General features: G+C 50.9%; 2 protein-coding genes across 4 annotated transcripts in view; one reads left to right on the forward strand and one right to left on the reverse strand.

Moving 5' to 3' along the window:
• Positions 1-451: 451 nt before the first annotated feature.
• Positions 452-9,476, forward strand: PSMG4 (proteasome assembly chaperone 4). Of its 2 annotated transcripts, none has more exons than XM_059688453.1 (4): positions 452-752; positions 5,176-5,251; positions 8,117-8,268; positions 8,379-9,476. In XM_059688453.1, the coding sequence occupies exons 1-3, from the start codon at positions 579-581 to the stop codon at positions 8,236-8,238; spliced, it is 372 nt and encodes a 123-aa protein (XP_059544436.1). In that variant the 5' UTR covers positions 452-578; the 3' UTR covers positions 8,239-8,268; positions 8,379-9,476. The 2 variants fall into 2 exon arrangements, with proteins under 2 accessions (XP_059544436.1, XP_059544435.1); XM_059688452.1 differs by having other exon boundaries at positions 454-752; positions 8,117-8,249.
• Positions 9,477-10,458: 982 nt separating this feature from the next.
• SLC22A23 (solute carrier family 22 member 23) overlaps positions 10,459-23,037 on the reverse strand; it is a 185,902-nt gene continuing 173,323 nt past the window's right edge. For both annotated transcript variants that reach the window (XM_059688456.1, XM_059688457.1), the window contains one exon: positions 10,459-14,297. In XM_059688456.1, the coding sequence (XP_059544439.1) occupies positions 13,910-14,297 (388 nt within the window). In that variant the 3' untranslated portion in view covers positions 10,459-13,909. The remainder of the gene's footprint in view (positions 14,298-23,037) is intronic.

Raw genomic sequence — 23,037 nt, forward strand, 5'->3', positions numbered from 1 at the left:
TATTTTCGCTGCTACTTCATAACTGTAATGTTGCTACTGTTATGAATCGTAATGTAAATATCTGATATGCAGGATGGTCTTAGGCGACCCCTGTGAAAGGGTCGTTCGACCGCCAAAGGGGTCGCGACCCGAAAGGTTGAGAACCGCTGCTAGTGAGTGGCAAATCCAAGCAGGCGCTCGGGGCTCCCTTAACCACGGCGGCCGGCCCTGCCCCTGTGAGTGACGAGAGCGGGCTTTCCCCGTGTCCAACGCTGTACAGGAGCGCGGGCGAGGCCTGCTGGACAGCGCGGCCACCGCTCGGTCTGCAAGGCCAGGAGGGAGGAGGGGGGGGCTGCCAGGCCCCGTCCTCCATGGCCCCGCCCCTCCCCAGGCCCCGCCCTCTATGGCCCCGCCCAGGCCCCGCCCTCTATGGCCCCGCCCAGGCCCCGCCCTCTATGGCCCCGCCCCAGGCCTCGCCCACTCCCCGGAGCTGAAAGCGAAGGCGCGCTCGGCCGCTCGGCGCTCTTCTGCTCGGGTCTGGCGGGACCCGCGGCAGCGGCGGGAAGGGTCGCGGGCTGGAGGGCCGGGCGGCCGGCGGCATGGAGGGGCCGCAGGCCGCCGCCGGCGGGGACGTCTCCCTGCACAACTTCAGCGCGAGGCTGTGGGAGCAGCTGGTGCACTTCCACGTCATGCGGCTGACGGACTCGCTCTTCCTGTGGGTGGGGGCCACGCCGCACCTGCGCAACCTGGCCGTGGCCATGTGCAGCCGCTACGTGAGTGCGGGAGGGCTGGGGCGACGGGGAGGCGGGAGAGGGGTGCTCGGGACACGGTGGGGGCGGCCCCTGGGCGGCCGGACCCGTGGCGGGAGCGGGGCTGGGCCGGTGGGACGGCGAAGGGGCTGGCGCCGTGGGGGCCTCAGGGCGCGCGCCCGGTGCCCGCCGAGGAGACCGCGGGCTCGGTTCCTCCAGGCCTGCGGGCATGAGCCGCTCGTCTCCCGAGCTCTTCCTGTGATGTCGGGGGCACGGGGTCGGTCTGCACCAGCACCACCCGGAAGGGTGCCGTGCGCGGTCAGGCCAGCACGTGGGGCCTCCGGCGGGTCCCTCCCCGGCGCTCCCGCCACCCCGCGGGCTCCATCTCTCCTTCGCCTCTGTAGTTGCAGTGTCCGAGGGCTCCATCGTGAGTCCTCTGCTCCCGGTCACAGCGCGCCCTGGGGGTGGCATCTTAGCGTTCACGCCCCTTTGTATTGGCCCACCGACATTTATGTGTTTCAGTACGGACCTCTTTCCTGAACTTCAGACTCCTGTGTCTTTACTTGGAAGTCTACTGTGTAGGCACAATAGGCATATTCAAGACCAAGCCCTTGACCTGTTCCCTAACCCCGCCCCTCTCACAGCCAGCGCCTCCACAGGACCCCAGGACTATCCTGGATACCTCGCCCACACTCCACACCTATGGCGGTGACTGTGAGCTCTGCTGTCAGTCAAAACATACACGAGTCACTGTTAAGTAAGTCAGAGAGAGAAAGACAGATACAGTAAGATTTCACTTATGTGGAATCTGAAAACAAACAAACAAAAAGAACAAACAGAACAAAACGGAAACAGACTTGCCCTTACAGAGGATAAACTGATGTCCCAGAGGGAGTGGAGTGGGGCATGGGCGAAAAAAGGTGAAGCTGAAAAAGAGGTACAAACTTCCTGTTATAAAATAAATAAAACATGCCCAGATGGTGTGGCTCAGTGGTTGAGCATTTACCTGTGAACCAGGAGATTACAGCTCAATTCCTGGTCAGGGCACAGGCCTGGGTTGCGGGCTCAATCCCCAGTGTGGTGCATGCAGGATGCAACTGATCAATGATTCTTTCTCATCATTAATGTTTCTATCTCTCTCCCTGTCCCTTCCTCTCTGAAATAAATAAAAATATATTTAAAAATAACATAAGTCATGGGTATGTGATGAGGCTTATTGCGGTGATCATATGGTAAGGTATACAAATGTAAAATCACTATGTTGCACACCCGAAACTAATATAATATTGTGTCAACTACACCTTAAAAAGCAGCATAGGGAATCTAATCTCCTGTCACCTCCTTACGTCTGCCACCCCTGCCAGGCTTGCAGCATCTCTCCTCTTTGGCTGATTTACCTCCCCCCACGCCCTGCCCCCCGCCCCCTTCTTTCGGTATTAGTTTCTTAGAGCTGCTGTAACAAACTAGGTGGCTTATAACAACAGAGGTTTGTTCCCTCAGTTCTGGAGGCCAGAAGTCTGCCGTCAAGGTGTTGTCAGGGCTGGTTCCTTGAGGCTCCAAGGGAGGGGCCATGCCACCTTCTGGTGTGCTGCAGCCCTTGGTGTTCCTCAGCTGTGGCCTCATCACTGCAGTCTCTGCTTCCAGTGTTGTGTGGCCTTCTCCGAGTGTCTCTGTGTGTGTCTTCTTTTCTTATAAGGGCATCAGTCATAATAAATTAAGGGTCCACCCTACGCCAGTGAGACCTCGTCTTAACTTACATTTTAATTATTCCTGCAAAGACCTTATTTCCAAATGAAGTCCCATTCACAGGTGCAAGGGGTTAGGACATGGACATAACTTTTTGGAGGACACAGTTCAACCCACAACAGTGCCTGCAGTTAGATACTGCCATTCCTTTCCTCCAGACCTTTCCAGAAAGAAACTCAGCACAGTCCAGAGACTTTACAGTGACCCTCCAGGCCCTGTTACCTGGGAGAGCTCCCCTGCGGGGCCTCCTCCCTGCCCACTCCCTGGCCCCCCTTGGCTGCTCTGGCACACTGGCATGCCCCCAGCTGTTGCTCCCTCTGCAGTTTTGTGGGTATTGGGGTTTGTCTGTTTTATGACAAGCTGCTTGTTAAATTCTTGTTGAATGAATGAGTGAGGAACCCTTGGGGAATTCTCCTTTTGCTAGAGGGGACTGACAGGCAGCCAGGCAATAAGAATGGTAATCTCCGAGGGGCCCCAGGGATGGTGGGAAATGAGAGGAGTGAGCCGTCAGGCAGGAGCTGGGCAAAGCTTTGGGAAGGAGACAGCGTCTGGATGGGCCTCACAGTATCGCTCTTCCCTCTGGCTGCCCTTCTCATAGGCTTTTCCTTCTCGCTGTTCTTTTTCTGGTGTGTTTTCTTTTTTTTCATTTCCAGTGGGTACCAGCAGGTGGGCCTTTGGGCAGGTGGCAATTCCAGGTCTTCCTTCATTGGAGGAGAGGAAGAGAGCCAGCTTCACACAGAGGGGCAGGGGGTTATGGGCTGTGCTCTGTGTTTGGAGAACATGGTGCCCTGGAGCCACTTCACCTTCTTTCCTAGCCCTAAGGCTGTGGGCCCATGGGGTAAGACCAGGCACCGATTCCTGGAATCAGTTTCAAGGCTCCGGCTGTGGGCGGCCATGGTAGTCTCACCACTTGCTAGCCATAGCTCTTAGTGGGGTGTATTTTCTCAGCTGGAAAGTCACCTTACATCAAGACTGGGGAAAAGGAAAAGGAGCCACTTCCCCCGACTGGCCACAGTGTGCCTAGGCATTGTCCTCCAGGGGCAGAGGACTGGGCCAGCTGGAGAGAGGAGGTGTAGGCCATAGCTTAGGGCAGGGAAACAAGGTTCCAGTGGACCGGGGCTCGCACACCGCAGCCTGCGGGCTGGCTCGAGTCTCCTTTTGTGTTAGGGTTTTATTGGAACACGGCTATGCCCATCCTTAATAGGGTCTGACAGCTTTTGCACTCTGATGGCAGAGTTGAGCAGTTGTCTATAAAAACTAAAGTGTCTGCCTACCATCTGGCCCTTCTTAGAAAACATTTACTGGCCCATGAGCCGGGGATGGCTCCAAAGGGTCTGTGAGGTCTCTCCCTCTTCCCTTTCCCCAAAGTCCCCACATGTAAGACTAGACTATGTAGAACAAAACCGTACAACTTTTGCTCATCCAGCTGGCCTGCCTTGCAGCCAGCAGCTCTGTGTGATGCCAGAGAAGCTGCAGGGCTCCAGCGGCAGGAGGGAAGCGGCTTGGGACCAGGGAAGATGGGGTGGGGACCCTTTGTGCTCAGAGAACTAGGATGCGCCTGGGTGAGTGGAAGGTGGTCCTCTGGCCGCAGTAAAGCCGTCTACGCATGTGTCTGCCTGGGAGATCAGTGTGATTTCAGAAATAAGTGGAGAAGAGGGTAACTGTGGGTTTTTAGTTTTGTTTCTGATCAGAAAAGGTCACCCTGTTAAGGTAGGTTTTCTGTTTTCAGGAGGTTTAACTGTAAATACTATTAATAGTTAAAATGTTGAACTTGAAATCTGTAAACAGCAAATTCATTAAGATCACATTTTTGTATCTTAAGGAAAAATCATGAAGTGAATGTTTTTATTCTTTTCATCTTTTGTGACCTAAACGAATTCTGTCTTGCACTGAAATAACTTGAACCCTTAGGAGATACGGAGCAGGCTCTGGTCTGTGCGCTGCTCACAGTAAAAGGAATTTTGGCCGCATTATAAGATAGCGGGTTTTTCATTTTCAGCGAGGCCTTTTTAATGGGAAGGGGAATTACTTCCATTTTGTGATTGAAAGTAAGATTACCTCTGGATTTCAAAGGGGCCACATTTACTTATCTTTAGTTTTATGGCTTCTTATCTGAAATGAGAATTGACCAAGTATAGCCAGAAGTTTTTATTTTCATTATTTGGACACTGATGGCTGGTGCCCTTTTGCAGAGTCACGGGGCCTTTGTGCACTTGAAGAGCCCAGACACCCTTCGGGGAATGGAGCTGTGGTTCTCCGTCAGGTGAGGAGGTAGGTGTCCTGCCTCCTCTGCTGCTGGCTGCCAGGGTGAGGGCCTGCAGGCACGTGGCACCCAGACTCCGATAGCCTCCTTTTAGCTCTGGCCTTAATATCTTGTTTGCTTCCATCTTGGTTGTGATGTTGCCCGTCAGCATGCTTTGGAATTTCCAGCACTAAACCACGCCCTTAGTGTGAAACAACTCCTAGAACTATTGTCAGCACAGTGATGCCGTGTCAGGTGGCTGCTCCTCATCTCTCCCGCTGTGTGAGCTCATAGCGTAGAGGGCCAGCCCGCCTGGCTGCTGACACCGATGCCAGGCCTTCTTCTCTTGGCCAATGTGTCTGACCTCCCAGGACCTCCTCTGCCGCCCGCGTGAAGAGTCAGCAGTGGCAGAAGTTCAGCTGAGGAGAAGCCGCATCGCACTCTCTGTTTTCCTTTCAGGACTCCATCCCTGTGTCCACCTCCCTCCTCGGAGACACTTCGGACACGACCTCCACTGGCCTTGCCCAGCGCTTAGGTACGTACCCATAGCGGCTGCAGGAGCGGCCAGATGGGGCCTCGCTGTGTGATGGAATCGTGAGGCAAGTCACTTTAGAGGTGAATCTTTATGTCAAGAGATAAATCAACTCATCACGGCAGAGTAAGCCCAGACCTTGGTGTATTGTGTCTCCTTTAGGAGGCACATCCCTATCACGTGGTCCCACCACTGTCTCAGATCAGCCTGTGCCTCGGGGACGCCCATGTCGTGCCCTGGCTGCTGCCCAAGCTTATGAGGGACGGGTGACGGGTCCTTCTGTAAGCACGTTACTTCTGGTGGGGGCGAGTGTGAAGGGCGCCACTGTGCCGAGGGCAGTGCTGCAGGAGCCTCCTGGGCTCTGGGAGTCAGTGGAGCCTGTGGAGCTGGGAGCCAGCCCGTGCAGGAGGGACTGTCCTGCACTCCCGGATGCCGTCAGCGTTCAGAGGGAGACTGGCCTGGCCTCAGTGTGGTGAAGGGTGGGTGTGAAGCAAGAGCCTGAAGCTGAAGGTTCCCCCTCTCCTACACTCCAGACACACTTCCTGTAAATACCCAGGCAGTCCGGGTGAGGACAGCATGTGTGCCGCCTCGGCCAGTGTGCGCGGTCACCTGGCCATCCAGGTGCCAGGGCCTTGAACAGTAGGGCCGCCTCTGTGGCCGCTCAGTCTTCGTGGTCACCAGTGTTCCCAGCCGGTTCAGATGTACTGGTGCTGGGCGTGTGCAGCGGGTGGGGCCCATCCCCTGTGTTTTATTGGTGTTGACAGTTCTATCCACTTAATCCCTGAAAAGTGGAAACAAGTCAGTCTGGAAGGCACCCTGGTAAACAGAACACCCACACAGTTCAGGTGGCACACAGGTGCCAGGGGCAGGTTGAGGAGAGGCCATTCTAGACTCGCCACACAGTTCTGAGCATGGACAGGGTGAGGCCACGAGGGTAGCTGCTGCAGCATTTTGGGAACATCACTACCTTTTCTTTAGCCTGAAATTAGAGGAACCTGACTAGTAAGTTGTTTGGTAACTTCGTATTAGAAGGTAATTTTAAATTTATAGAAAAGTTGCAAGAAAAGATACAGAACATTCCTGCTTAGCTCCAGCATTCCTGTTTAGCCCCCACCCAGATTCCCAGTTGTTACTGTTCCTATGTTCACGTCATTGTTTTTTCTGAACCACGTGAAAGTAGGTTGAAGACATGACTGTTCCACGTGTTTCACTGTGTATTGCCAGTGTTTAAGGGGTAACATTCATGTCACAGACCACTGTGTGCCTGCCTGACACAGTGAAGATGAGGGTGTTCATAGTTCTGGGCCAGAAAACTGGTGGGTCACCACAGTGTGGATGACAGACTGGTAGTGCAGGGTGGTGGGCGCGCATTTGGTGCGCCATGTTTTTTGTGCCAAAAAGGAAGATGTGTCCTTGAGATGGAGGGCTAATAGTAGTTTGTATGCCCAAAAAATAGGGTTCTTTTGATTTTTTGTTTTATTAATCTTCATCTGAGGATTTTTTTCTTTTTTAGGGAGAGTGGAAGGGAGTGGGGAGAGAGAGGGGAAGATTTTGATGTGAGAGACACACTTCAATTGGTTGCCTCCCACAGGTGCCCCAACTGGGGCCAGGGATCGAACTTGCAACCCAGGTTTGTGCCATTGACTGGGAATTGAACCCGAGATCCTTAGGTGCCCCAGCTGACACTCTAATCACTGAACAACACTGGCCAGGGCAGGTTCTTTTTCTTTTTTAGTTTCCGCAAATGTTGGGGGCTTTGTCTAGAAGGGGTAATGAGAAGACAGCAGGGTCCCAAACAGATGAAAAGAAGTGAGAAAAGAGATGATAGAGGGCTCAGGGTAACCTGGAAGCATTGGAGGCTGCGGTGTGGATGAGAACCCCCCTGTGTGGCTCTGGAGGGCGGCGCTGGCTGGGTCTGCTGGGCAGACGATGCGGCGGGCACAGTCTTGCTCCCTGTCTTAGCAAGTAGAGAGATTGGAATCAGAGCAGCCCTTCTGGTGGACAGGGAATTTCCCGCCCTCTGAATGAGGGCAGGCTGGGCCGGTATCCCAGTCTCACCTCTCCTGACCACCTCTCTGCCTTTGATGCTGGGTTGGCGTGGTCATCTGAAGTCCGTGGGATGGGAGTGTGGGTGCGTGCCTCCGTGGGGAGGAGGAGTCTGTAACCGCCCTGTGTGTGGTGTGAGGCCGAGGGAGGAGGCCCCAGCTCTGGTGCAGTCACACTATTTAGCTGATTTAGACTTGCTGCCCGGCTGTCCTCAGGATGCCTGTCTCATCTTTCATATTGATTTCTGCAGTTGGAGCTGTACACCTTAATTACTATTGTTCTGCAGAAAGGGGCTCAAACATAGACAACATCAAATTGAAAATTAGATATTTGTGTGTGTATGTGTATTTGCCCACACATATAAATATGCATGTGCGTGTGTATCTGCGTGGGTACACACAGAAATGGAGAAATGTAGGATTATTGGTGTTTTTTGAAAAGTGAAACAAACAGTGGTTCTTAAACGTTAGTATTCGGATCCCTAGAGGTCTGTGGACATCAGTGTGGGCCACAAGCCCAGCCTTTGTGATCCCGTTGGCCTGGGGGTGGGGCCTGAGCATGTGTGTCTCTGAGAGTTCCCAGGGGATGCTGCTGCTGTGGGGACCACGCTTGAAGAGCCACTGTTCTAGAGACTTAGAACGGTCCCAGAGACTTTAGTCTGCATTTGCAGCAGCTGCCTCTGAGGTCATAAAAATCAGAACTTTCTCCTCCCCCTGAAAGCCCATTGTCTTTTCCCCCTGTATTGCTCAGCAGTTAGGTCTGCCCGAGGCACACAGAGTCTAGATACCTCAGTCATGGCGGTGTCACTGTGTTCTCTCTTAGCCAGGAAGACCAACAAGCAGGTGTTTGTCAGCTATAACCTACAAACTACAGACAGCAACTTCGCGTTACTTGTAGAAAACAGGATCAAGGAAGAAATGGAGGCTTTTCCGGAAAAGTTCTAGCTGAGGCACAAGTGAGAATTTCTAACTTATGTACAATGTCCATTTAAATAAATGAGTTGAATTCCACTGTCACCAGGTTAATGTGTTTACATTTTGTCTTTAAAGGGTTAATCTTATTAATTCTTCTTCTCCCTCACCAGATTGTGGGCCAAAAGGCTGTCATTGATCAAACCTGGGAAGAAGAAAAGCAAAATGGGCAGTAGTTGCCTTGTGACTGCTCAATGATGGAGAAAAGGGGTTCAGATGGGATTTTGTTGTGAAGGGGGCTAAAAAGACTGAAGGGTTAAATTACTTGTGACTCTGTTGTGTCCATTCCCAGTTAAGATGGGAGAGGATAAGCCTTCCCTGGCACGTCTCCCTGCTGTGCTCACCCTCGGACCTGGGTCGGAGCCCCACTCCTCACGGCTCACTAGACTTGTGGTCTTGGCGAAGTCTCTCACTTCTCTGGGCCCTGTTTCCTCACCTACAAAATGGGAATGATCTCCACCTGCTGGGTTAGTGTCAGGATTAACTGCACAGAAACACTTTGCAAACTCTAAGTGCAATGGCAATGGAGAGTCAGTTACGGCTTTATCTACATGTGGGTCCAAAGGCCTGCCCTCCTGTTCCCCTTGTCTTTTCCTTCTCCTTCTCCCCCCCCCCCCCCGCCCCCCCAAGTCCCAAGTACCTGTTTTGGTCATCTTTAATCCTTAGCCTTTTTCTGCCTACCACTTGAAGTAGATTCTAATCTTTTTAGTACTGAAAGGAGTTTTTAGGGGTAAAATAGGCAAGTGTAGGGAGTTTTAGGAATTAGGGGGTCCATGCGGGAGGAAGACATAGTTGGTCGTGGGCTTGGAGCTGCCAAAAGGCATATATTCACAGAATAAAAGGTGCCACCGGATAAGGGAGAAGGAAGACATCCATTCACAGAAGACAGGGAAAAGCCACAGGGTATGGGGAGAAAGAGGAAACAGACTTCCACAGAGATAGAGAAATGCTGACAAATGGGAGAAGGAACAGATTTTCACAGGAGATAGAGAATTCCACCACTGAAGGGGGAGAAGTAAAGGGGGGCACCATGTGGGTTTTGAGCTTTGAAGCTGATATAGTGACCAGTTGGAAGGCAGCAACAAGAAACAAAGAACTGCAGCCTTTATAATCCTTAGGAAGAAGGAGCTTAGTGGGCTACCCCTTGGGGCCCTCCTCCCTACGGGGGAGTTTGTACTTGTTTCCAATAAATTTCCACCTTTTTCATCTACCTCCTTTTGTCTGTGGCTTCATTCTTTGAATCTACCTGGACAAGAACCCAGGAAAGAAATGACCCTTGCCTCCTGCTCAGGAAAGCACCGACTCAGTACCAGATGCTACACATTTTGCTTGTTTTTCACTCCTTTTCCCAAAGGCCAGTATTTCCTGGGTCAGTGGCTCCAAAGCTTGGCTTCATATTCACATCTGTGGGGGAGTTCTCACAGCTGCCTATGCCTCCCCCTGCCCAAGCCGCCGATGGCCTGGGGCCCAGGCGTTGGGTTGAAAAGCTCCCAGGTGCTCAGCACAGGCAAGCCAGAGGACCACTGGCCAAACACTTGCTAGTCTTTGGAGCCCACCCGGACCCGTTTTGTTATTGGAGGCTGGTAGTCCAGGGCTCTGCAGTGGTAAAAGCATTGAGCCCGGGGTAAGCAGCCGGGGGTGGTGACATTGCGGCTGGGACATAAAGGCATTTCAGAGCAGTAGGTGTGGGGTTTAAGATGTTCCCTCCTTAGCAGACTGCCTGTGCTACCCGCCCAGGCCTCAGCCAGTGTCACCGAGCTGAGAGCTCAGTGGGCACCCTCTCTAGGAAGAGTAAGTAACACAAAATCAGGGCTATGGAGAGAAGAGTTTGGTATAAAACTTTATTAAAGAAACATTGTTTTCTTGTGAAAAAATACTACATTAGAGAAGAAGGTTTTTGGTTATCAGTCTTTCCTTATAGAATCACAGTGTCAGATAATCATTTCTCAACCTTTCTGGGAACTTGCAGGTCACAGATTAGCAGGACATCAATACACAAGAGAAAAGCTCTCAAATTTACTGATGGCCCCATTTCTCAGGTGGTTTAGACTGGCCCTGAATAAACAGTCTGTGTTTAATCCTCTCTGCCTCTGCCTGCCTTTAAGACCAGGACTCTGCTAGCAGATGAGGACCACCCACCCTTCCCAGGCCAGACTCGGTTCACAGAGGCGCTAAAACAGGGACTCAGCAAGGTCTGAATAAAGAGTTTTTATTACTTGTCAATGGTCATGAAATGCCCTTCATTGGATACCATCAGATGAGGTAGGGAAGACATTCCAGAGGAAATTTGTTAATGGGGCAACATTTTTATTTCTGTACATTTACATACAAATTTTCCTCAAAGGTACAACAGATGTGACATCATGCAGACATTATCTTTGAACGACACAGTTCAGAACTCGATAGGCTTGTGCTATGAATGAGCACCTCCAGAGTGAGCCCGGTGGATGTGCAGTAACACGGTTCTGACTAGGAACCTCAAATGTTGGGGCGGCAGAAAGGACAGAGGGAATATCCCCACTGGACAGAACACACTGCTGCTTTTCCAAAACACCTACAGCAAAGCGAGGCATCCTTTGAAAGGGAAGCGTGCGCTTTCCCCAGCACGTGCGCGTGCGCCACCTAGGGGCTGGGAGGTGCGATGGTCACAATTCATTTAATGGCACTTCAGTCATTTCTTGTTTGGCTCTAGGAAGTGGTATGGTTTGAGTGCAGTACTTCCTTTACGACGTCCATTTTTGCTTTCTGTTCTGTGGCCAAAACAACTTACCAGCCCCTTTCCTCTAGTTGCAAGTAATTCTACTCTTTTAGAAAATAAAAGATTTAAAACTTTTCCCTATTTGACTTGGGTGCTAGTACTTAGGGTACTTGCTCTGAGTTATGATTGACTTCTGGAAAAGAACAGATGAAGAGCTGTCCAGCCCTGCCTCAGGCGTTCACATTTGTGCATAACTTATTGAAAGGGGTTACAGCTCCCCGATAGGATAGCAGGATGCAAGAGTGGCTGGTGGAGGAGAGTGGCTGCAGCACATACCTGGAGGTGACTCCCTGGGCGGGTAGGAGGTGATGGGGAAGTGGACTTGAAATGGCAGGTGTCTGTGAACTGTTTCCCTACTGACCACGAAGGAAACAGGACTGAGGAGTCCAAGCTTGACCAATAGGTGCTAGGGAGCTGGTGGCTGCAGCCCCTTCCCATGCAGAGCAAGGCGGGACTGGACGTGTGTCAGGCTCAGCGGGCCCTGGCCGCCTTGCCCACTTGGTGTGGGATTTCACGGGGCTCAGCCCACAGGGAAGCCTTTCTGCTTTGGCTACATTTGATAAAGGTGTTCCTTAAGAGCTTCAGATATTCTTAAGCTAACCCAGCAACAGAAGAGGAGCTCAGCCTAACCCTGAAGAGGAACAGGAGTTTGTAAGTGCTGTGCCTTCCCTCCGCCTTCCTAGAGATTACCGGCAGCACTCCGCAGCTCCATCACATTTTAAGGGAGGCCTCTGCGATCAGTGAGAGAATGCTACAATACTTCCGTAGTACAGTAAGGGGACTGCAAGGTGCCCTGGTGTGGGGGTGATGCGGACATGCACCTGGCCAGGTGCAGGCCCAGGGCCTCGCTGGCCCCTACCCACCTTCCTCAGCTGCTCAGGGGCTTGGCGGCTGCATATGTCATGTCCTGGATTAATGGGTCTTGCTGCCAGGTGGCTTGTCGCAAGTACTCTAAAAAAGGCAGAAGGTATTCAACAAGTTTGGCACGCGGAGGCTGCACATTTGTAAAGAAAGGCCTTTGTAAAGTAAGGTGAATGTGGACTCACATGGAAACATGGAACAAAAGTGACCTAAGAGATGAGCGGAGAGGATGAGTGGGGCTTGAAATAGGGAGACTGGCCAGGTGGCCTTCTTCCTAGGCAGCGGCCCTTGGACGAGGCTGGAGACCCCAGACCCCGTTGATTCGACAGAAAGTACGGTTTAGTCACTGGAGTCACACACACTTGCAAGTTTCACCTCCTCACCATATTTTTTTTTATCAATTCACCAGTTCCTATTAAAGTCCACCAGGTTCGGAGGGGAGTGGTGGGCGGACACAGTAAGAAACAGGCCAGGTAGAGAGCTAGAAGGGGAGAAAGGGAAGTTAAGCCAACCCCTTTTCAGGCCCTTTGAGTTCTAGCAACTGTCAGTTGGAGGTCACCTAAGTCACAGGCCCGAGACTGATTTCCCGGGAAAAACACAGCCCATGACAAAGACACATGTCACAAAGTGGGGGGTGGGGTGGGTGGACAATCCTAGAAAGGACCCAGGCTGTCTGGAAAATCAGGTGCCTATGTTGCTCAAGGGGGCGCCTGCCTGCGCCAATGAAGCTTGTTCCTTAGTGCCCCCCCCCCCCCCCCCCCCCGCGTGTCCTTGCGGAGGCCCTCCAAGCTTCCTCTGAAACACCCTCAGACAGGTGAGAATGCCTGCTGTGAAAGGGAAGAGGAATCCTGCACTGTCTGGGACAAGCAATGAAGTCAGTGACAACCCTTGGCTATTGGGGATGGGAGTTGAACTTTGGGGAGTTATTGCTTCCTCTCAATTGGTCTTGAAGCTTTAAGAGAGGCAGGAGGTCAGTTGGACTAACCTATGAGCATCCCACTGCTTGCCCCAAGCCCCACCTCTGTGCTGAGGGAAGGGGGAGGAAGCAGGAAGCAGGCAAAGGCAGGCATGAGGGGGACCGGCTCCCACAGGTTTGCAGTCTCAGCGTGAAATCAGTGGGAGCGGACAGTCATCCAAGCTGGTGATGCCGTGTGGTGTGCTCCAGATGTGCATGCGCTGTCTTTGGGAGAGCACCCACCCTCTGTGGGTTTGCCTTAGTCCTCTATTTCAGTTCTTGTCCCATTGGTTTCCCGTCAGAAAGTAGCGTGTTTTCAGGTAGTGCTGGAAAAGCTGATGGAGGGAGCTTTCCCGCGGAGCTGAATCGGAGAAAGCATTAATGCTAAATGCCTCACACCTCAGCGCATCTAGTCGTGAACTGAACCAGGCAAACTTGCGTTAGAAAACTGGCGACACTGCCACGGGTCATTTACGATTTGTGGTGACATGTTGAAGCTTTTCCCCAAAGAGTTTCCAGCATCCAGTACAAAAGGATGATCTTGAAGGAAAGATTAAGCTGGTTTTAATGACATTCGTGAGCTTTCTTTCAAAACATGGACCAGAAGCTCACACCCTACAAACACAAAACCTTTCAGACCATCAGCCTCTCTGGCGGACACCGCATTGTTTACATGTCAGCATGGCGCAGTCTGAACTGCTGCGTGGTGTCTGCGCACAGCCGGCGGCCCTGGGGGCATCTGGCCGCTGCCGGCGGGGAGACTGGGTCCCTCTTTCGAAGGGGGTGGTTCTATTTCAAGATCAGTGAGAGGAAAGGGAATAAAGTGCTTCTCGTAAAAATGACCAAAATAAATACAAACATTTAATGGCAGAAAAGAAAGTCTTATTTCCAAAGAGTCTGCTTCCTCACACGATCCTTAGCGTTTTGGAAAGAATCCCCCCACACCAGCGAAGGTCCTGTGCTCCCGCGGCGTCGGTGCCCGGTGAGCCCGGCAGAGCCGCGTGTGCTCGCAGCCACATGTCTGGTCCCCCGGTGACCCTGCGCGCAGCCCCCGCACGGGCCCAGGTCTCTCAGGGCAGGCCGCGCGCAGAGCCGCAGGACCGCAGGCCGTTGGCTGCGTTGGCGGCGGCGCTGTCGGGCAGCGCGTCCCCCGCGGCCGCGGCATCGTGGAGGCCCGAGTAGTCCTTGAGCTCCGCGTTGGTGAGCAGCAGCGGCTGCTCGGCCTTCTTGTGCGGCAGGAGCGGCTGGCGCGTGTAGTGCTCCCCGTTGGAGAGGCTCTCGGGCAGGCTCTGGTTCCGGCTCTCGGGCAGCAGGAGGATGCAGATGATGCAGATGAGCGTGCAGCAGGCGAAGATGATGTGGTGCAGGAAGTAGCCTTTCTGGTTGTGCAGCTCGATGATGGGCGCCGTCAGCATGCCGAAGCCTGCGCTGGCCAGCACCAGCCCCAGCCCGCCGCACCTGCAGGAGGGCCGATCACCGAGGTTAGTGTCCACGGCCACCCACGCGCCTGGCGCTGTGGCTCCCAGAGTGCGGACATGGCAAGGTCACGGCAGACCCCGTGGCCTGGCTGGGGCGTGGGCACCCGGCATGCCCCCCACCTGTGGTGCATCCCCCTTGTAGGATATCCCAAACCACCGTCATCTGGGCCACCTGTACACCACCTCTAATTCATGTAATACTTTCCCTCATTTAATTTGAAAGACAACTTTATAATGTCACTGTAAGTGGAAAACTATCCCTTGCCATGAATAATGTACATACAGTGAAAAAGAGAGTAGTATTAAATTCTGCTATTTTCCCATGGCTTGCTCTTCATTTAGAAAAGTAGCAGTGGGGCTGGTTGGATTGCCGAGGGTTAAAGGTGTTAAAGACATACCGACACTAGCAGACTTTCTCTTTGCCACAATCAGAGATTTGAAGACACGTTGAAAACAGTATTTTCTCGCTGTGAGTTGATGTTATTTACTGTCGAGTCCCACGTATTTCCTAGAATCATTCTGCACCCCACCAATGGGAGTGTCCCGTCTCTGGGAAAGGCTGTTCCAGCAGCCATGCACTGACGGAGACGTTCCCACCGCACTGAGCTCAGGTAGCACAGGACAAGCCTGGAGCCTGAGCCACTTGCCTCCACTCCTCTGCCACAGGAGGAGACCTACCAAACACTCCAAAGGCATTGTAGATACACAGCAGCAGGAAAACCCATCAAACCTCCAATTAATGGCTATTTGGGCGTAAAGATATATTTCTGGGGAGAAGGTATTATGTGGACACCAAGAAAGAGGTGCAGTGCTAGGCTGCAGTAAAGAGGACCACGGTGTTCAGGTGACAGGAGGTAATGGTCCTACTGTCCACTGGGCCCTCACTTACAGGACGGACGGTTGGCTGGTCTCGGAGCTCTGGGGCCACGGGGAAGGGGCCGGGCGAGGCGGTCTTGTCTCAGGGGAAATGCAGACTTTGCCTCACCTCAGAGAGCAGATGCAGATTAGTAGGCAGAAGGCCGAGGAGTTCAGATTTCAGTTGGTTTAAATAACTTCCAAATGGACCCGGTCAAGAGTTAGGTACTGCCCTTCAGTGAACTGACCTTTACTCTTGGATGTGCTCATGAGGCAAAGAGGGGCGCAAGGGTAGGCCCCTGTAGCGTGTAGGACACAGGGCTGGGAGCTCCCAAGGACCTGTGGTTCCCTTGGTGACACTGTAGGTGCCTCTAACTCACAAAAATACTGACCTTCAAGGACATGAGGTACAAGATCAACCTATAAAAGTCAACTGTGTGTCTACATGCTAGCAACCAACAAGTTGAAGATGGAATTAAGAGAATTCCTGTCATGATAACATCAAAAGAGTAAAATACTTAGACATAAATAACAAAGGAAATGCAAGACTTGTGTGCTGGAAGCTATAAAACGAATGCAGCTGAGAAAAATTTAAAAGATTTTAAAAAATGGAAAGACATTCCATGTTCATGGATTGGAAGACTCAATATTGTTATGATAGCAATTCTTTCTGAATTGATCCAACACAATCCCTATCAAATTCCAAGATGACTTTTATTTTTGCAGAAAATGATAAGCTAATCTCAAGATTATATGAAAATGTAAAGGACTCAAAATAGCTAATACAATTTTGAAAAATAACAAAATCAAGAACTGACTTTTCCAATTTCAAAACTTACTATAAAGCTACAGTAACTAAGGCAATGTGGTGCTGGTGTATTGATAGGTCAAGGGAACAGGATTGACAGTTCAGAAATAAACCCTTACATTCATGGTCAACTGATTCTGACAAAGGCAAATTCAACAGGGAAGAGACAGTCTTTTCAACAAGTGGCGTTGGGACAACTAGATATCCACGTGCAAATGAATAAAGTCGGGCCTTTGCTGCCCAGCGAACACAGAAATGAACTATAAATGGGTCACAGACCTAAATATAAGGGCTCAAACTATAACACTTCTAGAAGAAAAGGGAAAACATATTTTTTTTAGGAAAAAAATTACTTACACATGACACCAAAAGCAGGATACATAAGAGGAAAATATGGTCAATTGGACTTTAAAAAACTTTGAAAGTTCTGTCCTCCAAAAGGCACTCTTAAGAAAATGAAAAGACAGACCATACACTGGGAGAAAATGTTTACAAAGCATATGTGATAAAGGACTTGAATCCAGAACATATAAAGAGCTCTCAGTAAGAAGATAACCTGTAAGAGCACCTAGGAAGGCACATGGGCATTTCTTTAATTATTGTCAGCTGAAGCTAGTGGCCTCGGCAAAGCCACATCCTGGAAACATGTCCTTTGTCAAAAGGCAGGAGTGTTGTCAGCTGACCTTCAGCCCAGGTGCCAGGGGGTGGGTCTTGTTATTTAAATCCAGCCAAGCACCAGGAATGAATGCAACTCGGGCCCACCCAAGAATGCACATAATCTCCTTTGTCTTAACTTTTAGTAAAACTTCCTGTTTTTTTGCTGTATAAAATAAATACGCTGTATCCGCTCTGGGTCACATCTCTGTCCCTGTCTCATCATCAGAGGACAGTGGTCCCACCCGGCCCCAGCTTTTTCCTTCCACCTCTGTGTCTGTGTCTTTCTTTCATTTTCTCAATCCCCAGCCGCCCCCACTCAGGAACTGGACCGCTCTCTAGCCGTGCTGGATGCTGAGAAGAGAGACATATTTACAATAACCCAATTTAAAAAACTGGCCAAAGAATTAAATAGACATTTCTCCAGAGAAACCATAAGACATCCAATGAGTACATTTGGAGACATGCAAATCACAACCACAATGAGATACTATTTCACGCCCCTAGGATGGCTATAATCAGAAAGACAGACAATAACATGTGTTGGTGAGGATGCAGAGAAACTAGAAGCCTCATATGGCTGGTAGGAAAGAAAAATGGTGTAGCCACTGTGGAAAAGCTTAGCAGTTTCTTTAAAAGTTAAGTATAAATTTTTATGATCCAACAATTGCACCCTCCTATGCAACATGAAAACCTGTGTCCACACAAAAACGTACCAGCGAATGTTCATTGTAGCATTATTCATAACATCCAAAAATTGGACAGAATTCCATTGTCCAACTGGTGACTAAAGAAACAAAATGTGGTCTGTCATATACAGTGGAATAGCACCCATGATAAAAAAGGAACATGGGTGAATTTAGAACCACACTAGGTGACTGTATGAATCCATTTATAGGAAATGTCCAAAAGAAGGCCGATCTATTGAGACAGGAAGCAGGCGAGTGGCTGCCTGGCTCTGGGAGCGGGAGGGAGACTACAAGGGCCATGAAGAACTTTTGGGGAAAATGTTCTGTAACTGGGCTGTGGTGAGGCTTGCACTGTCATTGCGCTATTTACTAAAAGTGCATGGATGCTATGGCATGTTAATTATGCCTCAATAAAGCTGTTAGGAAAAACTCTAAAACTGTTCCACCTGGGGCCTCCTGTTGATACAAATCCCCAGACTTCTAGTCTAGAAGGGCGCCTCACCTTTCTTCCTGAGAATGCAGAGACTGTCCGGGCTCCCCTCTCCCTTCCACCCTGCTGCCTGGGTGGGAGTTTCTGTTCTGCTTTGCTCTGCAGGCCTTCTCTGGGGCGTTACTGTCCCCAACAAGGGAAGGAGACACCCTGCCTTTGCTACCTGCCGTCCTACTACATCCCACCCTCTGGCTGGCCGGTCCAGGATCGGGAGGGTGACCGGGCTTAGGGGCACTCAGGTAGAGATGGTAGCATGCTGGGGCTCTCCAGGTGGACAGCTGGACCTAAGGGCCACCTTAAGTCAGACATACAGTTTTATGATAAAGATAGGACAGAGCAGAGTCTTGCAAATATTTTTTCTCAAAGAACAGAACTTAAGAATGGCAACTGTGTGTGCATGAGTGGGACAATGGGTGGTCTCCCCCATTTTGTCATGTTTCAAAATCAAAATAATAAATTTCTCTCTCCTCTTCTCTCCCTAAATTAGGAATGGCCTTTTGTGTTTGCAGGTAGCAGCCCACCCCAGAGGGTGTGGCCTCAGGCACAGCAAGTGCCTGTGATTCAGAGGTGAGGAGGGTGGGAAACACTTCTCCTTAGGTTGCTGCAGGCTAAGACCCAGGCTGGGTTTCAGACAGTCTCACCAGGTGCACTGCCCTAGGGACAAAGCCAAGCCTGGGAGTCCCTGGCACTTCCCTTTCCCAGCCCCCTTCCTGTCCAACCCTGAGCAGCTCAGGCCCATGGGGGTTACACTCCTTTCACTGGTGTCTCCCACAGGGGTCCTCCCATCTCCTCAGACTTCATTTCCTCACTGCTGACAAAGTGCCCTGTCTAGAATACAGAGCTGATCATGCCAGTCACTTGCTCCAAATCCTTCCATGGCTCCCATCTGCCTCCAGATAATGCACAGCTCCCAGGGCTCCCCCGCCCTGCTGCCCTCCTGCCCGTTCTCCCCTCCAAGCCCTCCATGGGGATCTCTCACTCTGCCCCAGCTGAGCTCCGGTGCTTCACGCCCAGCCCTGCCAGGTTCCTGGGTAGGTAACTGCCTCGTGAGCTTAGAGAAGGAGGAGACATGACTTGTCACTGGTGTTCATTCAAGTAGAGGAGCATCAAGATTGCAGTTAGCAATTAGGGCCACCCCACCTCGGGCAACCCACACACACAGGCCAGGCCAGAGCGAGCTGCCTCACAGACTCTTCTTGCTACACAGGCAGGAGATGCAACAGTTAAGAGAACAGGCGGCTGGGTCAGAGCTCTGGCTCCATCATCCGCAGCGTCCCCTCTGTGAGGCAGCGTCCCCTCTGTGAGGCAGCGTCCCCTCTGTGAGGCAGAGTCCCCTCTGTGAGGCAGCGTCCCCTCTGTGAGCCGCAGGGAGAGTCTGTAAAGGGGGTAGGGAGAGCGGCACAGCGAGCAGCCCTAGGCGGAGCAGGTTTGCTGCTGATATTCCCTGCTAGGCTAACTCTCATCACCTCTCTGTTGGCACCACAAAGCAGAAATATTGATGCATTTCTAACTCCTTTCTTGCTGTATTAATATTAAAGTGACAAACAGCAGGAGGTGAAGGGAAGACCACTGAGATCAGTGGATTGGCTGGGGTTGGGGGTGTTTGGTGAGGGATGAGGAGGAACCTGACAGCAAGGCCTGAGCTGAGCAAGTTCAAGAACTGAGAGGCTAAAGAGAGGAGGGGCCAGGCTTGGCCGGGTGGGTGGTTCTGTCGGCTGGAGCGCTGTCCATACACCAAAAGGTTGTTGTTTGATTCCTAGTCAGGGTGCGGGTTTGATGTTTGTTTCTCTCTCTCTCTCTCTCCTTTCTTCCCTCCCTCTTTTCCTCTTTCTTTAAAAATCAAAAAGAAACATATCCTCGGGTGAAGAAGAGAGAGAGAGAGAGAGAGAGAGAGAGAGAGGCCTAAAGAGAGAGAGAGAGAGAGAGAGAGGCCTAAAGAGAGAGAGAGAGAGAGAGAGAGAGGCCTAAAGAGAGAGAGAGAGAGAGAGAGAGAGAGAGAGAGAGAGGCCTAAAGAGAGAGAGAGAGAGAGAGAGAGAGAGAGAGGCCTAAAGAGAGAGAGAGAGAGAGAGGCCTAAAGAGAGAGAGAGAGAGAGAGAGAGAGAGAGAGAGAGGCCTAAAGCCTCCAGAGATAAGGTGGAGACCCACAGGCTGGTGGAGGTGCTGGAACAGCTTTGTTCCTTCCTTCTCCTCCTCCCTGGTCATCACACCCAAGCCCTGCAGACAATGCCTCCTGAAGCTGCCTCATACCCCTCTCCCTTCCAGAGACTTCTGCTCCGGCTCCCTCCCTCCCCCCACACTGCTCCCCGTGCACTCACCTCCCTCCTCCCAGACCACTGGCTGCTCCCTCTGGGCCCTGGTACAGGCTGTGCAGGCTGCCAAGTGCTCTGCCCGCTGCCTTCCCTCCTCCCAGTGCTCCCACCATATCCTCAGCACACTTGACTCACTCATGTTTGCATGTCTGTGCGGCTCTTATTCTTCAGTGGTTTTCCAGGGCGGGACCAGGCCTGACTCAGTTTGCTAGCTCTAGCCTCTACCCAGCCGCTGGCTGAGAGCTGGCTGGCCCCTGGGTATTCACTCGGTATGGTCCCAATCACTCCCACCACCCACTGTTCACACCCCGTACCTCGAGATGAGTTGGACCTGGCAACTCACTTTTTACTAATAAAATGCAGCAAAGGTGATGAGCTGTCCCTCCATGATTAGCTTACAGAAGACTGGACTCCAGCAAACTCCCTTGCTGGCTTTCATGAAGCAAGCTGCTGGGTTGTTGAGGTCCATGTGGCCAGGACCTAAGGTGGCCCCAGCCTAAAGCCAACAAGGAACAAGGTCCTTGTTCGGTGAGGAACTGAATACTTTTGTTACGGTTTGAATGTGTGTGTCCCCCCAAATTCATATGTGAACTCCTAATCCCCAATGTGTTGGTATCAGAAGAGGGCCCTTTGGGAAGTGATTACGTCATGAGGATGGAGCCCCCATGATGGGGTTGGTGCACTTAGAAAAGGACCCCTGAGAGCTCTCTGCCTCCCAGCATGTGAGGATGCAGCAAGAACACGGCATCTGTGAACCAGGAAGCAGGCCCTCACCAGACACCAAACCCGCGGACACCGTGGCTTTCCCAGCCTCCAGGACTGTGAGAAGTAACTAACTTTCTGTGTATACAGCACCCAGTCTGTGGTGTTCTGTCATAGCAGCCCAGATGGGTTAAGAAACCTGCCAGTTACTGAATGAGCTTGGAAGTGAGTCCAGCTGATTGTGGCCTGGGGAGACCCTGAAGTTGAGAGCCCAGCTAGGACATGCAGGCTGTACCCACAGAAACTGTGATAGAATAAGCATAGGTTGCTTTAAGCCACTAAGTCGTGGGGTAATTTGTTACACAGCAATAGATAACTGATACACTAATCAATGAGAGATGGCATTCCCTACACTTAGCCACGGAAGAAAGCAGCCAGCCTCCTCACCCAGGCTGTGACATGTCATCAGTGCCGTCTGTGCATTAGAACGCCTTCCCCAAGGGAGAGACTGAAAGCGCTAGAGGAATGGTCACATCATGTGCCACTGAGCCATCAAGGGGACACAAATGAGGAACAGCAGTGTTCTGGGGAGTGTCTCCCAGCTATTAACCCTTTCCCAGATAGAGTGTCCCGGAGAACCTTTTAAAGACACGCTGAACCTTTCTATTAGTATTTGTTCATGTGCTCACCATCCTTGTTAGCTATGGACCCTTCAAGGTCAAGGAGCACTTCCTAGAATATCAACGGGCACACACTGTCTGTGCCTAGTAAGTATTGGCTGTTTATGGATTACCCTGGCTTCGTAGGTAGGAAGGTCAGCTCGCCCAAACAAACAGGACAGGTTAAATATGGATGACCGCCGGAAAGAGCACCGTGATTGACTCCATCTGTGAGATGAGTAGTATGAACTCCTAAAATAGCCACTTAGTCTTTTTTTGTTGTTGTTAATACAGAAGATATTTTCCCATTATTTTTAGAGAGAGTGGGAGAAGGGGGGGGAGAGAGAGAGAGAGAGAGAGAGAGAGAGAGAGAGAGAGAGAGAGAGAAACATCGATGTGAGATAGACACATTGATTGATTGTCCAGAACAGGACCGGGGATCCAGCCTGCAACCGAGGTATGTGCCCTTTACCGGTATCGAACCCAGGACCCTTCAGCCCACAGGCTGATGGTCTATCCACTGAGCCAAACCAGCTAGAGTGCCACTTAGTCTTTTTGATGATTCTAGTCACTTCAGGAAGCCACAGGATGTTGCAAGGGACGTATTGGATGCCGGGGAAAATGGACATGTTTCAGCGGGGCCTTTGATATCAGTAAGTCATCATTTTCTCTGAAACCTGCTTGGCTTCCACCTGACCTTGCCACTAAGAGTGAATGCCACTGGCAGGCAGCTCAGTACATGTAAAGACCACACATGGGTTAACATGAAGGCAGGTAGAGTGCACAGACCCACGAGAGAGACTGAACACGGATTCATGGTTGAAGGAGCAGAGCTCAGCACCACACAGAAGTCTCCCTTCATCATGCCCAATGAACCTGACCATACTAATACATTATGTTAATAAATCATGTCACATGAAATATATTTGATTTTTGGTAGGATTAGAGGGACCATTAAAAAATTACCTATATACTATATATACATAAACAGGTATGTACACATGCATATATAATGTGCAATATATCTTTATATATTTTTTTCAATGAAAGCAATTTTCTGCTTGGTTTTCTATCAAAGATACCTTAAAATTATTCAGTAAGATTAGAAACAATTTGGGCAGAATTTGGCACATCATTTCTGGCTTTGTGTTTTCTTTTTGAAATTTCACTGAATGGGATCATTACATGCTAATAATTAGGTGATAGTTTCATTTTCCTCCCCACAATTGGTTCCTGCGTTTTTCTGCCCTTCTCTAGGTTGCCACTAGAGGGCAGCATATGCACAGTAGAGCAGCCAGACCCTCAATTTACAGATAAAAGATAATGGGGGAGGGGCAACTTGCTGTGCTTTGGGAGCACACAAATTTTCATTTCCACCAGCTATCTTTATTTTACTAGTTACAATATTTAAATTAAGGATAAAAAGATCTATATGCAGGGAGCTGCCTTCCTGGAAATAGCAAATGAATTAAGAATTCCAGAATCTTCAAATCATTCCGTTGAACATGTGAATCCCAGAAACATACCTCCCATTTCTCACTTCCTCTTTTATG

This window comes from Myotis daubentonii, chromosome 3 (genome assembly GCF_963259705.1).
Source record: "Myotis daubentonii chromosome 3, mMyoDau2.1, whole genome shotgun sequence".
NCBI lineage: Eukaryota > Metazoa > Chordata > Mammalia > Chiroptera > Vespertilionidae > Myotis > Myotis daubentonii.

What these genes read in the sequence shown, in the direction of transcription:
- PSMG4 (XM_059688453.1), top strand. Translation starts at nt 579, where the DNA reads ATGGAGGGGCCGCAGGCCGCCGCCGGCGGGGACGTCTCCCTGCACAAC. An exon ending in TGGCCATGTGCAGCCGCTAC is followed by an intron (nt 753 to 5,175) that starts GTGAGTGCGGGA and finishes TTTTCCTTTCAG; the next exon opens with GACTCCATCCCTGTGTCCAC. An exon ending in TGGCCTTGCCCAGCGCTTAG is followed by an intron (nt 5,252 to 8,116) that starts GTACGTACCCAT and finishes GTTCTCTCTTAG; the next exon opens with CCAGGAAGACCAACAAGCAG.